Below are 15,653 nucleotides of genomic sequence, written 5' to 3' on the forward strand. Positions count from 1 at the left end.
TTAATTTTTACCAAAAAATTGTGTATTATCTTGTGATGCAAAAAATTGCAACACTCACCATTTTATTCTCCAGGGTCTCTGTAATTTTCTATAAATTTTTTTTTTTTTTTTTTTTTTTTTTTACACGTGAGAAATGTCAGAACTGGTCAAATTATAGGTGTGTGCACATCTGAATGGAAACCTGAATATAGGGTGCGCATGTATGTTTAAACAGAATTTGCGCCATACATGTTTGGTATCGCCACAAATGCCAGAGTTGGAGCAATAATTTATGGGGCCATAATTCATGGTTAAAATGATTATAAAGTCTTTTTTTTTTTTTTAAACTAACAAACATGTTATGTTTACCTGCTCTGTAGCAGTAGGTTTACACAGAGCAGCCTGGATCTTCTTCTCAGGTACCCTTTAGCTGCTCCTGGCCCTAACTCCTATTGAGTGCCCCCACCACTAGCAGCCTACTATGGGGTCAACCCGAGCCAAGCTGCAGCTCTGTTTCCATTGAGGCACAAAGTTGCTGTTTGGCCCCGGCCCCCTCTCTCTCCTGATTGGCTAACTGACTTTGACAGCTGCGGGAGCCAATGGCGCCACTGCTGTGTCTCAGCCAATTAGGAGGAGCCAAGGGACTTGTGGACAGAGATGGGTCTCAGGTAAGTAATTAGGGGGTGCAGAGGGCTTTTTATCTTGGGGCCAGTTCACACCAGATGCAGTTCAGTGCAGTTCCGTTTTTTTCTGCACCAATACAGTCAGTTCCGGTCAGTTTCTGCACAGGACCAGTAGAATAAAAGGATGGATTTTTTAGGTCTTGTGATAGTTGTGCAAATGTTTATCAAACCAATATTTTTAGACAAGCTAGAAAACGCTCAGGTGTGAATGGGGTCTAAATCTGGTGCTAGGCTTCACACCTATGACTTGTGGCAACACAGATGCACAGTGCCGTGTGTGCTGCTTTGCTGTGCATTGTAATAAAATTATCTAGGAATACATTTTATTGCAATGCGGTACCCCATTGAATAAATATAATTAATAAGAAGTTCTAAGGAAAACTTTAGCTGTCCCCAGGTTGAAAACCTTGGAAATCATTGTTTAAGATTATATATGTGAAAAAAACAGTGCTGTGCCACTCATTTCCAATAATGCTTAGCACAGTTTTTTCACATATATAAATGTACTATATGTTATATTGGTGTTAGAGTGAGTGATTGCAACCACTCTCTAGGGGTGTGTGTATATATATATATATATATAGTGTTTGTGTGTGTGTGTGTGTGTGTATAATATATGTATATATATGTATGTGTGTGTGTGTGTGTGTGTGTGTATATGTATATATAATGTGTGTGTGTGTGTATATGTATATGTATATGTATATATAATGTATGTGTGTGTGTGTGTGTATGTGTATATATATATATATATATATATATATATACATACATACATACATACATACATACATACATACATACATACATACATACATATATATATATATCTCAAAATTTCAAGTCCTGAGCTACTAGCCAGGCTTCAAGAGATATACTCGCCACCAGTTCCCCCGCCTAATTCATACACTGTGCCTAATTGCACCCGTAAACACGCCCTCATCGATTATCTCATGGAATGACACTGTTAAATGTTTTATGCAGAATCAAGTTACAAAATTAAATATTACCTACAACAACTTTAACAAAATGGGACAGGGCACTGGGGGCAGACCAGAGGGACAGGGCACTGGGGGCAGACCAGAGGGACAGGGCACTGGGGGCAGACCAGAGGGACAGGGCACTGGGGGCAGACCAGAGGGACAGGGCACTGGGGGCAGACCAGAGGGACAGGGCACTGGGGGCAGACCAGAGAGACAGGGCACTGGGGGCAGACCAGAGGGACAGGGCACTAGAACTGTGTCTCTTCCCCATTCTCTTGCTGTCTCCTCTGCAACTCCCATCCATCCTCTCTCTCTCTCCTATTCATCTCATCATCAGGAGCCTGTGTGTTCGGCTCCACGCTTGCATGTCCCCACTTCCCCCTTTTATTCAGGCTGGCAGTGAGGAGAGGAGCTGCAGCACAGCGGGAGGGAGTACAATCCAGCGCTGAGATCCACACAACTGCACAGCCATTGACACCATAGCACAGCGCAGACTGACACTGCACAGCACACATTGAGACCACTCTGTTCACAGTGCTCAGGCTGAACTGTTGGACACTTACATAGAGCACAAGGAGAAGAAAATTGCACAAACTGGAAGGCTGCCGCTCTCATGTCAGGGCAACTTTCAGTGAGCGCTGCACCAGAGTGGTCATTTTCGCAATCCTCCACCTCACTCATTACTTTCTGCTCTCCAGGCACATTGGTCAGGGGAGGGGGGCAGGCTCAGAGAGGTCATACTGTTAGGTCTCATGGCTTAATGAGAATTGTAAGGAGAGCACTTGTGTACTGCTCTGCCTGTGCGCAGCTCAACAGACTACTTTTCCCGAGCATGCACCTTTCCTCTTCGGCCGCCAATCTCATCGGGACTCTAAATGTAGGCACAGATTGGAGGGAGATTGGTCATGTAGCCCTGTCATCACTCGCCCCCAGCTTAAATCCACTCGCCAAATGCTAGCAGGCGAGTGGAAATTTTGAGGGATATATATATATATATATATATATATATATATAATTAAATAAATAAAATATAATCACACAGGGCCCTTTCACACTGATGCATTTTTACCTTACTAAAACACGCAGGAAAAATGTTACCCTTTTAAATCCTATGGGACTCTTCACACCACTTCACTGCAAGTGCATTTTAAAAGTTCTGTTTGCAGCATCTATTATGTGGCTTTCAAAAGCAATGCTCCCATTGAAATGAATACTCAATGCAGCAAAATGCACCTGTGTCAAGTTGAGTCACATGTCTAAGTTTCACAGGTGCTGGGTAATGGGCACCCAGGAAACGCACCACAAACACAAAAATTTGATACAAGTTTTGATGCATTTTTTTTCAGCAGATCAGTGTGAAAGCAGCCTTATAGTTTAGGGCAGGGATAAGCAATTAGCGGACCTCCAGCTGTTGCCAAACTACAAGTCCCATCATGCCTCTGCCTCTGGGTGTCATGCTTGATGCTGTCAGAGTCTCGCTATGCCTCATGGGACTTGTAGTTTGGCAACATCTGGAGGTCCGCTAATTGCTTATCCCTGGTTTAGGGTGTAGCTGCTAGGGAGTAAAAAGGGTTATCAAACAATGAAACAAATTTCTATCAGCGCAAATAACAATATCCTTAAAGTGAAAAAATACCCTCCTACTTGGCTGCTGCACACACAGAAAATACGTTCACTTCACATGTAGAATATACAAAACAAAACAGTGTTGCGCTTCCTAAATATAAAAAAAGACTCCCTAACAATCCTTAAATGAGAATAAGTGATTAACTTGCAATGTAGCAAGATACTGAGTGCACAATCAAATATTCGTGTTCCCTGACTGGGAATAGTGAACCAAAACAATAATAAAAAAATATGTTCCCTGAATGGGAATTGTAAACAATACAATAAAGTCCACACACTCAAAATAAATTAAAAGGCCAAATGCACAAATATAGTCCTCAGTCTTCTGCATAAAAACGCACAACACTAGTGCCTGAATGTTGAAAATGCAAGTTCTCTCCTCCACCTCTATATCCTAGCCGCTCACCTCACGTTCTGACCCCTGTTTCACCAGAAGGTCAGAAAAAGCAGGTTCCCTCTCGGGGATAAAAATGATTCAGCTGGTCATGGAGCTCCTATTCCGTCCGTGCTGCCTCCAGCTGATTAGATGGATACTAGCCAGTACAGATCCCCTCAATGGGGTCCCGTGCACATAGGAATAGAAAAGGCAAAATCTAGTGCTCTCTGAATTTCACAATGGTTTATTTGCTCATTAAAACTTTAAAACCTTACTCACAAACATAGCACTTAAGCAGTGCGGGCTCAGGATGCATAGAAACAACAAGATGCTCGCGGGATGACATAGCCACTGCGACTCCTTCCCCCCCATACGTGTTGCATCGAATTGACGTGACTTCTTCAGTAAGGGGTCCTTGCGGTTATGAGGCAACCGCATATAACTCATGGTTGCCAGTATTATATTCAGTTGCCTCATAAAGGTAAGAGGCCATTGCTATTAGAGTGTCGCCTGCACGAAGAAGGATATAATCTGCTGCACGTTTTGCACATTGCATATTTTGCACATTGCTGTTTTGCATAGGAGGAGGAAATTTACGGTTTTTGCAACTGTGCACATTGCTGTTACACATCATTATTGCACCTTTAGTTTTTTTGCATCTATCGCATGGAAGAAGTTTGATGTTGAATTGCACTTTATATGTCACATATTGTATACGTATAGGTCACTTTTAATGCACTTATCACTTTATGCTTATTTGTGTGCATATGTATTTTTAGTGATTGTCGCTAGCACTTTTGGATCGATTTTCACCAGTTTAGAGGATTAAATTGGCTTTAAACAGTGCAGCACCAGCCACTTTTACACATTAATTAGCATTGATTTTACATACATCTGTCTACTAAGTCCCAAGCTGGCAGAGATCATCATGGCCTCCTTAATAATGTCCTTTTCCATTACATAAAAGAATATCTTTTTAAATCCTTGTAGATCCCTCAAATGCCAGAGCCCATAGTTGGTTGGCACGAGACTAGCAGTCGGTCCCCTCAAAAAGACTCTGTCCTGGGTGAGTCTGTCACATGTGTGGTGGAACTCTAATACTGCACATCACACTAAACACCATCCCCACTGTGAAACATGGTGGTAGCAGCATTCTGTTGTGGTATGATTTTCTTCACCAGGGACAGGGAAGCTGGTCAGAGTTGATGACAATATGGATTGAGCCAAATACAGGGCAATCTTAAAGGAAAGTCTGTTAGTCGGCAAAAGATTTGAGACTGGGTTGGAGGTTCACCTTCCAGCAGGACAATGACCCTAAACATACAGCCAGAGCTACAATGGAATGGTTTAAATCGGGGATATGCAATTAGCGGACCTCCAGCTGTTGCAGAACTACCAGTCCCATGAGGCATAGCAAGACTCTGACAGCCACAAGCATGACACCCAGAGGCAGAAGCATGGTGGGACTTGTAGTTTTGCAACAGCTGGAGGTCCGCTAATTGCAGATCGCTGGTTTAAATCAAAGCATATTCATGTGTTAGAATGACCCAGTCGAAGTCCAGACCTAAATCCAATTGAAAATCTATGGCAAGACTTGAAAATTGCTGTGCACAGACACTCGCCATACAATCTGACAGAGCTTGAGCTATTTTGCAAAGAAAAATGGGCAAAAATTTCACTCTCTAGATGTGCAAAGCTGGTAGAGACATACCCAAAAAGACTTTGCTAATTTTTATTGCAGTGAAAGGTGGTTCTACAAAGTATTGACTTTTTTTTATTTGTAAGAAAATTTGAAAACCATTTATCATTTTCTTTTTACTTCACAATTCTATGCCACTTTGTGTTGGTCTATCACATAAAATCCCAATAAAATAGATTTACAGTTTTTGGTTGTAACATGACAACATTTGGAAAAGTTCAAGGGGTATGAAAACATTTACAAGGCACTGTAATATGTTTTTTTTTTTTTCTTTTTACCAGTCCATACTTCTTTAAATATATGCATCGTATCGCAATAACTATACTACCATCTAGTGTTTCTTTTATGCAGTACACTCAATAAAAATCTGTAAAATATCAGGGAAAAGTACCATCTATGAATCCAAAATGTGTAGTTTTTGAAACCTGTTGTAATCTTTAAAGTGGCACACATTATGTTGGTATTGTATATATTCTGAAAAAAAAATGGTTTTGGAGAGTCCTAAGTTTCAAAAACCATCAGAAATGCTATCTTTTCAGTCTCTTTCCTAATCAAATCATGCCAATAGGCCTAATAGTGTAGTTTTAAAAGTTAAGGCAATTGCCCCATCTGGGTAATTTTTTTTTTAATTACTGCAGCATTGTATGAGTTGCAAAATGTTAGAATGGTGTAGTTAGATTGAAACAGGAAAAGCAATCTGATAACTCCTTGGACCAACATTCCAATATGACTTTTTGTAAAAATGTAAAACCCTTCATATTTTGTTCTTTTAGACCTCATGTACACTGCTGCTGGTAAACGGGCGTTTAGGAGCAGGTGGGCAACTGCTTCTGAACTATCCTCTGTTATCTTATCAGTACATGTACACAGGGGCGTTTTTAGTAGGCAGTTGAATATTTAGAGGCTTTTTGTTCAGAAGCTGTGTTTAGAGGCATTTCAAGCGCCAAACGCAACTAAACGCGGTAACTCGCGTTTAGCAGCGTTTCGTTTAAAGACTTTTTTTTAAAAATGCTTCTAAACGCGGCTAAATGCGGCATGTAGATGCGACTAAACTGACATTTTTAGACGCCAGTTTCTAGCTGTCAAGTTAAATCGTTCAGGAGAGGTTTAACAGCATCCTATGTACACAAAGACTTAGGAATCCATCTCTTATTTTAAGGTAAACCTGTTCCTAGATTGTTTACATATTCTGAACAAGCAGTAAAAGCACTTTAAAACATGTAGGGAGATGTAATTTTCCGTGCTCACTGATAAACTTTCACTACACAGTAGTGACATTTTCCCTATTACATTCTGTTGCGCCAGAATCTTGGCCATCTGCTAGCCATCTAATATACGAACCGCAAGCTTGTGTATCTAAACTGTTGGAAACTGACCAAAGACTGACTCAATTGTTTGTTGAAATCTTTCAGAAAGCAATAAACGCACCTAGAGAGGGCAAGTATAGCATGTTTTTTAAATTGAATTCCAGGAATTTAGCCAGCTTTTAAAATATGGTGGCTTAAAACACGTTAAGTCCAACGAGGTGTAAACCACCCCATGGACGTATCTTTTACTTACAGTTTACATTTTTATACGATACTCAGGAATACAGCCATCGCTATACTTCCGGATCTCTTAGGCTTGATTCACACCTATGCATTTTTTGTGCTTTGCAGATTTGAACTACAGTCCATTTAACATTGTTTCCTATGGAACACATTCTGTAGTGCAAATCTGCAAAAGGCACAAAAAATGCATAGGTGTGACTCAAGCCTTACAATGGACCTTCAGGTCTCTGTCCCTGCAGCTGCAGAGGTTTTGTGCTCTTTCTGCCCATTCCTCCTCTTGCCCAATCACAGAGTATTATTGTATTATGTAAACCCATTCACAAATTAAAGGGTTTCTGTGAGCGCACAGTGGGAGCGGGGCAGACCAAGCGGCTGCATTTTGAGAAAGCATAGTTGTAATTTTAGTGCTCAGTAAAATTGTAAATAAGAGCGCTTTCCTGGAGCTCTTTTGCTGCTTCTTGGGAACTTGTAAATATTTTAATGCCCATAGTCACAGATGCACTTTAAACAGTCTACTACACGTACTAGAACCATTTGTGGAAGACTGTTACATGCTCTTACAGATTTTTCAGTAAATAAGCCCTTTGTGGATGAAGGTTAAAGTGATAATGAAGACTTTTTTGTTTTTGTTTTTAAAATAATAAAACGGGTTATGTTATCTGCTCTGCTACTTACACAGAGTAGCCGCAATTCTCTTCTTGCATCCCCCCACCTGCGCTCTTGCCCCCTCCCTCCAGCCAAATGCCCTAAAAAGCAAGCAGCTTGCAGTGGGGCTCCCAAGCAGGCTTGTTTCCGAGCCACGACTTTGCATGTCCATTCACACACAGAGCTGCGATTCGGCCCAGCCCCCTTTCTCTCTTCATTGGCTCACTGGCTGTGATTGACAGCAGCGGAAACCAATGGCTCCTGCTGCTGACTCAGCCATTGAGGAGGGAGACTCCCAAAATAGGCTCTTATGCACATCACTGGATCAAGATGGGGCTCAGGAAAGTATTGGGGGGCATGGAGGAATGCTGCACAGAGGAAGCTTTTTTTTTTTTTTTTTTTAACCTTCATGCATAGAATGCAGGAGGGTAAAAAATCTTAAACCTTTAGAACCACTTTACACTTCCAAACACAGCATGTACTAGAGCTGCACGATTCTGGCTAAAATGAGAATAACATTTTTTTTGCTTAGAATAAGGATCGCCATTCTCTACATCATCTTTTACATTATACAAAAAATTGGGCTAACTTTACTGTTTAGGGGGGTGTGTGCCTTTCCTCCAATCAGCTGTCTTCCAGTGTAATCCAAAACTACACTGCTACTGCTGAATGAGGAAGTGAAAATTCTAACATGATGTGCACTCTTTAAACCGTATATAAAGCTGAAGACCGTAGATATACATGTAAAACTTGTGTAGGAGGATTTGTTTCACCACTGTGTATCATCTGAAGCTGTTCACTTCACTGGGTATATGTGAGGGTTTACATCCAATTTAAGTAAGCAACAAACACATGCCTGTCTCAAGGAACACACTTGACAGCAGTATTTTTTTGTTTTTCTTTTGGTAAAACCATATAAAGAAAAGCTGATGGTTTAAACAATCTTTCCGGTACAACTGTTTTATTCAACTGTCAATATTTCTGGACAGCTTGGTGTGTGTTTAAAGGTGGATACAAATATATATGCACTTGAAATAAAATCTAATTCTGGACCATTTTTTTCCCTTTCACAAAGTGCAAAATAGAATCCTTACTGTACGTTTCTGCACGTCTCTAAGACCCCTTTCACACTGGAGGCATTTTTCAGGCGCTAAAGGGATAAAAATAGCACCTGTAAAGCACATGAAATATGCCTCCCCTGCAGCCCCAGTGTGAAAGCCCTGGAGAGGTGCACTTGCAGGACATAGTCAAAAACAATAGAAGCAGTGCACCCTGATCTGTGCAACCTCGGTAAAACCTTGGAAGCCCTTCCTGGGACCACACATTACAGGGGACCTGTGGTTTATACTACAGAATTTAGATGGATATGATGATCGTTAGAAACATTTGTTCAGGACTAATAAGCTCCAGCCAAACTCATTGTATGGGAAGCTTTATGCTTAGACTGAGAAATTACCAAAACTTAGTACACTTGGACCATCTGTACAGGCTGGAGCACAGGGATTTTATGTTTCCACAAACAGCCTTCAGAGCTTGACTGATTGATATAGAGTCCCCCAAATCTTAGAGACCCAGTGAAATATCCACCAAGTAAAGCAAATATGTACAGTTCCACTACATGAGTTATGGGTAATTACATTTCAAAGTACTGACTAGTCATCCAGAGAATCTGCATTTGTAGATGTGGATTCTACCCATATATCCCATACTTTGTGAAAATTTCTAAGCACAACCGCGAGACTGCTAAGTGGCCTTATATAATGGCAAGGCTAAATTGACTGACTGTTTTCAAAAGTTAATTGAGGGTGCAGAATAGAGGTCGACCGATATATCGGCCGGCCGATATATCGGGCCGATATTCAGTCATTTTGGAGAAATCGGCATCGGCCGATTATTATCCAAATGTGGCCGATATTTAGCAGATCTGCATCAGCAGAGTGTGGAGAAGGAAGGAGGAACATGGGGTTCCCCCTCCCTTCTCCACACTGTCTGCAGAGCAGTGCCGTGTGTGTGAAGGAGAATGGAGCTGTCGGGCTGATGTCGGGGTGGGCGGGACCCGGGGTGGGCGGGACTCAGCTGTCCAACACCAGCCAATGGGATGAGATCATTGGCTGGATAGCTGCTGGGTCCCGCCCACCTCCAACATCACGATGAATCTGAGCTCCTCTCTCTCTCTGCTCTCACAGTTTCACAGCACATAATGTAGCTGAATGTGTGAAACTCTCTCTTCATACAGTTTCACAATTGCTGCAGAGAGAGAGAGGAGCTCAGATTCGTTGCGATGTTGAAGGTGGGCGGGACCCGGGGTGGGCGGGACTCAGCAGCTATCCAGCCAATGATCTCATCCCATTGGCTGGTGGACAGCTGAGCCCTGCCCAACCCGGGTCCCGCCCACCTTCAACATCGCAATGAATCTGAGCTCCTTTCTCTCTGCAGCAGTTGTGAAACTGTATAGAGAGTTTCACACATTATCCGCTACATTATGTGCTGTGAAACCTGCCAGTGCCATCTGCTAATGCCAAGCCGGCCAGTGCCACCTGCCAATGCCATGCCAACTAGTGCCACCTGCCAATGCCAACTAGTGCCATCTGTTAATGCCATCCAGTGCCACCTGTCAATGCCATCCAGTGCCACCTGCCAGTGGCAACGCCATCCAGTGCCACCTGCCAATACCATCCAGTGCCACCTGCTAATGCCATCTAGTGCCATCCAGTGCCACCTGGCATTGCCAATGCCATCCAGTGCCACCTGCCAATGCCATCCAGTGCCATCTGCCAGTGCCATCCAGTGCCACCTGCTAGTGCCAACTAGTGCCACCTGCCAAGGCCATCCAGTGCCACCTGCCAATTAGTGCCACCTGCCAGTGCCAACCAGTGCCATCTGCCAGTGCTAACTATTGCCAATTAGTGCCACCTGCCAGTACCATCCAGTGCCACATGCCAATTAGTGCCACCTGCCAGTGCCAATTAGTGCCACCTGCCAGTGCCAATTAGTGCCACCTGCCAGTGCCAATTAGTGCCACCTGCCACTGCCACCTTAGTGCCACGTGCCAACCAGTGCCACCTGCCAGTGCCATTCAGTGCCACCTGCCAATCAGTGCCATCTGCTTTTGCCAATTGGTTCCATCCAGTGCAATCTGCCAGTGCCAATTAGCGCCACCTGCCAAAAAATAAAAAATCGGCCTAAAATATCGGCCGCAAAAATCGGCATCATATATCGGCCATCGGCCGCCCCAAATTCTAAATATCGGCATCGGTATCGGCCAGAGAAAAACCCATATCGGTCGACCTCTAGTGCAGAAGAGGATCTCCACCTGAGGAGAATGGCTTTGCGTACATAATATAGTAGTAACTCCAGAAGGGTTCTGACTGCCCGGTGAGGAGCCGATGGGTCGACAAGTCCTAGCAAACACACTTCCACTGTCAATGGGATCTGAATGGTAGTGACAGTTAAAATAAATGTTGTAACCTCATTCTAAAAAGTTTTTATCTGGGGACAGCACCAAAATAGATGGATAAAGTCTGCTGAGGGTGAGGCGCACCTTCAGCAGGATGCTGGAGTAGATAGATATATTTTGTGTAACTACTAGTCTGTCCCTAGCAGAAGCCACATTTCTTCCTAATCTTCTTTATCTAGTGTAGGCTAATCCTCCTCCCCACCCACTTGGCGTTGAGAGTTTCCAATCCTGTGTGAACATTGAGGAGCAATTCTTTATATATGTTGGACAAAGGTTTGATCATAGATTCGTCTCTGAGCAAATCCTTGAGTTGAAGTATAGAAAGCCATGTAAGAGTTCTCAAATTGAGTGGTGAAAGGATGTCTTAGGTGACAGAAACCTGAACATATATGAATTAGGCAGATTATATTTTTGTTTTAAACCATTAAAGGTCTGGAACCTACCCCAGTGCAAATCCGGTCCACAAGTTTAATACCTTTTGAGTGCCCACACACTAGGATCGGGTATAAACATATTGTAACAGCATTTTTATGGATTATTATCTCCCACAGTTGGATTTTTGATTAGGTCATGGGGAGGAAGGGGGTCATGTAGATTTGTAAGTTGGATTGATTAAAAAAATATATTTTGTGTTTTTTTCCTTCTTTTTCCTTTGCTTTTGGGTGCTTTTAAATTACATATGTAGGGGAACGCACCCACCAATCTAGGTGGTATATTACAGGGATGTGGCGTATGCATTTTATCTTTCTTACTGGATAAGGCAACTCCTCTCAAGAGCTAAGACCCTAAAGGATAGGCCACTCCTACATTAGTCCTAATTTCCTAGGTGTTCTGACATCAAGCCTCTGTTGCCACCTGGTCTTCTGTTCATACCTTTTCCGAGTTCTACCAGGCGGATGTGCAGTCCTATATGGATGCAGTTTTTGGCCACAAGGTTCTTTCATGAGCCCTGTGAGTTAGAGGTGGTCCAGCCCAAAAAAATTATGTAAAAATCAGCAGCTACAAATACTGTAGCTGCTGACTTTTAATATTGGGACACTTACCTGTCCAGGGAGCCCACAATGCCGGCACCCCAGCCAATCTTTGGATCGACTCCTAGGGGGGTTGCCACCCCCCCATCCCCACTGAAAGGTGCCAAATGTGACACCGGAGGCGGGAGGAACCATATAAGCGGAAGTTCCACTTTTGGGTGGAACGCCGCTTTAAGTCCAATGATTCTTGTTAGTGTTGAGCCTGTTTGGCACAATTGCGTGTTTTCTTTTTGTTGCCCACTCTTCTCATTCTTTGCTTGGGTACATCTCAGGGTCTATGAATATTATGTGTTCTATACTGTATGGTTAAAGGCCACCCTCCCCTTTTATTCCGTTTTTTTTCTCTGCGCTGCTTGTCAAAATACTGGTAGGGTTATAAGGGGAAGGCCCAGGGCACATGTCCAGTGTTCAAGCACAAGAATGTACCAGCCTAAAACCCAGGGCCTATGAATAGTTTTGATGTGTCTTGTGCTATACTCTAAGATGGAGTTTACAGGCAAGTCAAAAAAAAATTCCCCCCATAGTGACCATCTTCATTCTCTCTCTTACAATGCTTTCTTCATTGAATTCAATACAAACTCAGCTGTAAACGTTGGTGTGTTTTTACAAGGACACAAACCATAATGAATTTCTCTACATGTCCTAATTCGTGTATATTTAGTAGAATATTAAAACCTTTTTTTTTTTTCCAGATGGGGGACCACAGTCACCATTTCACCATATTTTACCAAAAAGCAAGCTGGCGAGAGACCTAAAGGAAGCATATGACAGGTATTTAATGTTTGAGTATTTTGTGAAATTGGATTTTTTTTTTTTTTTTTTTATCCTTTTTTCTAGACTTGTCTTTTTTGCTGAAATAGCATGGCTGACAGCGCAGTCGCTCCCAACCACCCCCACCTTCCCACACTTTTCTGACCATACATCTAGCAAGGAGACATATAGAAAATGATTGGTATTGCTTTTCTCTGGATTTAGGTACTTCCCTGAGACAAGTGCCATCACTAGCTACGCAGAGTAAGGGGGCGTGTCTGCTTCTGTGCCAGGGAAAGTTAAAAAATGCCCAGGCAGCTCACCGCAGAGCTCTAATACAGGGAGTTAGAGGGGTGTCAGACCGAAGCTCTTGTTATGACTGAAAAACACAGACTGCAGCAAAGGGAATAGAAGCCTCATTCTGACTTACCAAGTAAGTAAATCTTTACTTTTCAGATTTATTAAACAGTAATATACTGTCAAAGTTAGGTGGCTCCTGTTCCGTTTTGCTGCAGTCTGTGGTACTGTAATAAGAATAACTGAGTTTTTCTTTATTAGGAAAATTCACTTATCTTGAGCCTTCTTTATGAATAATTCTCCACTTCAGGAGCTCTCACTACAAGCATAGTTGTATTCATTACAAAGCTGAGCAGTAAAAAAAATATTTAGCACCCTCTACCATAGGTAGGTGCTAAAATTGGGTTTTTCTCCTAACGCCTTCCAGGACGGCACACCAGAGAGATGAGGGCTCCTCCCACAGGAAACACAATCAATTGACAAGTTTGTTATAAGTCCCCACCCACCCCCTTGCTCCTCAGTATTGATTGTGTTTCTTCCCGAACACAGCAACACGTTTGTTTTTTTTCTGTTACCTGGAGACGGTGAGGTCGAAGGGTACCCCTGTTGAGGCAGGTTTAGGGAGGCCGGGGAGAGCTGAACTAACCTGTTGGCTTCGGTCGCTCACAGGTCGCCACAAAGATATGCATGGGCGCTCTGAGCTATGGTGAAAAAGCCATCGTCCCTCTGCAAAAAAGCCGCCACGCTGCTGATCTCTCCTTCCCGGGGGGGTTTGCAAAGGAGCATTGCGCTTCAGGCCTCGCTCTGAGAGGAACAGGAAGCGCGTCACCGGAGAGTGGGCGTTTCCTACACGGCAACCCGGAAGTGACGCTTCGGCGTGGAGAGCGGCGGGGGTCGGCGGCGGATAAACCCTACAGCAGGTACCGGCAAGCCAAGGACCCAGTCAACCTCCTCATGTTGGAAGAGGACGGGAAGACAAGCGCTGCGGCAACCAAATCCAGATCGGGGGTCGGTGAGTACTGTCCCCCCTGGAAAGGGAGAAAAGAGGAGTGTGAGAGTTCCTGAACTTCAGGATACAGCTGGTATCGGCTGCCTTCCTCGTTCTCTCTCTCTTTTCTCCCCAGTACAGCCTGCAGCCCCGAGCGGGTGGGAATAACATTACTGTTTATTATGTTTCCTCTCTAACAGAATCTCCCGGTGTAACCCAGGGGGCCTCTGCTCAATCCTCAGCCTCAGCTAGTTACAGTTCCTCTAAAAAGTGCGGAAACTGTAAAGATAAGCTCCCAAAATCCCACACCAAACCCTTCTGCCACAAGTGTATTAACCAGCTGGCTGGGAAAGAAGCGGCTGCCATGATGAAAAATTTTCTCTTATCAATGCAGTCCGAAATGTTGGCTACGGTTAGAGCTTTCAGGGAGACGGCTACAGCAGCCACGGCCCCTAATACGGAGGAACCTGTCCCTAGAGAGGGTCTGCCCTCCCAAGGAAGTCTCCTTGCAGGACCCAGTACCCCTTTCCTACCCTCCCAAATCTTTTTTCATGATCAGGAAGAAGAGGAAAGTGAGGTTATGAGCCAGGTCACTAGACACAGCTCAGAGGGTGAGGAAGATAGAGACTCAGTTGTGTCTCAGGAGGAAGGAAAATTGAAAAGGTTCCTCTTCTCAGCAGAGGATGTGGACAGTCTCCTTCAGGCAATTTATGCCACTGAAGAGATTCCAGAGGTTCCCAGAACGACCTCTGCACAGGATAAGGTGTATAGGGGGCTCAGTGAAACACAGGATAGAGTCTTTCCTCTTCACCAATCACTAAAATAAATAATCTTACAAGAGTGGAAAAATCCAGAAAGGAGACTGACCACTCAGAAGACCTGGAAACGGAAGTACCCGTTCCACCAGTCTGTTGGGGAAGTCTTCTTCAAACTCCCCAAACTGTCTCAGGTCACAAAACTGTCAGACCTTTCATTTGAAGATGCTGGCAGTATTAAGGACCTAATGGATCGTAGGGCCGAATCACTCCTAAGAAAAGCCTGGGAGGCTAACACAGCTTCTATGGCCCCGGCCTTAGCTGCTGCCTGTGTAGCCAGGAATGCAGACCTCTGGGTAGAGAAACTGGCGGAACACCTTGCCCAGTTTACGGAGTCTGAGGAAATCTTGGGGTCTCTATCTTTGATAGGGAAAGCTGTCGCGTACTTAGCAGATGCCGCTCTGGAGACTGCTAAAGCTTCAGCCAAGACAGCGGCCTTGATCAACTCGGCCAGGCGGGCTATCTGGGTTAAGGCTTGGAAAGGGGACGTCACATCAAAGGGGAAGCAGGTCCCCCGGAAGAACCCAACAGGCGCTGGTTTTATGGCAAAGGGAACAAAAAGAATAACTTGCTCTTTCCCCCTGGCAAAAACTGACGCTAAACAAACCAAGTGACGCCGAGGTCAAAGTGGGGGGAGGCTGTCCCAGTTTGTACAACAGTGGGAAAGCATGTCAGACAGTCCCTACATACGCAAAATTATAAAGGACGGGTTCCGCCTGGAATTTATTACCCCTCCCCCCCTATGATCACCCTCACGCAGCTCCCCAAGGATAC

At 43.9% G+C, this 15,653-nt stretch overlaps 1 protein-coding gene across 6 annotated transcripts in view; it reads left to right on the forward strand.

The window, feature by feature from the left end:
- The window catches only part of NPRL3 (NPR3 like, GATOR1 complex subunit), a 235,483-nt gene that overhangs the window by 83,593 nt on the left and 136,237 nt on the right, over positions 1-15,653 (forward strand). For all 6 annotated transcript variants that reach the window (XM_040357013.1, XM_040357018.1, XM_040357014.1 and 3 more), the window contains one exon: positions 12,722-12,800. In XM_040357013.1, coding sequence (XP_040212947.1) covers positions 12,722-12,800 — 79 coding nt within the window. The remainder of the gene's footprint in view (positions 1-12,721; positions 12,801-15,653) is intronic.

Source organism: Rana temporaria, chromosome 6, assembly GCF_905171775.1.
Source record: "Rana temporaria chromosome 6, aRanTem1.1, whole genome shotgun sequence".
Lineage (NCBI taxonomy): Eukaryota > Metazoa > Chordata > Amphibia > Anura > Ranidae > Rana > Rana temporaria.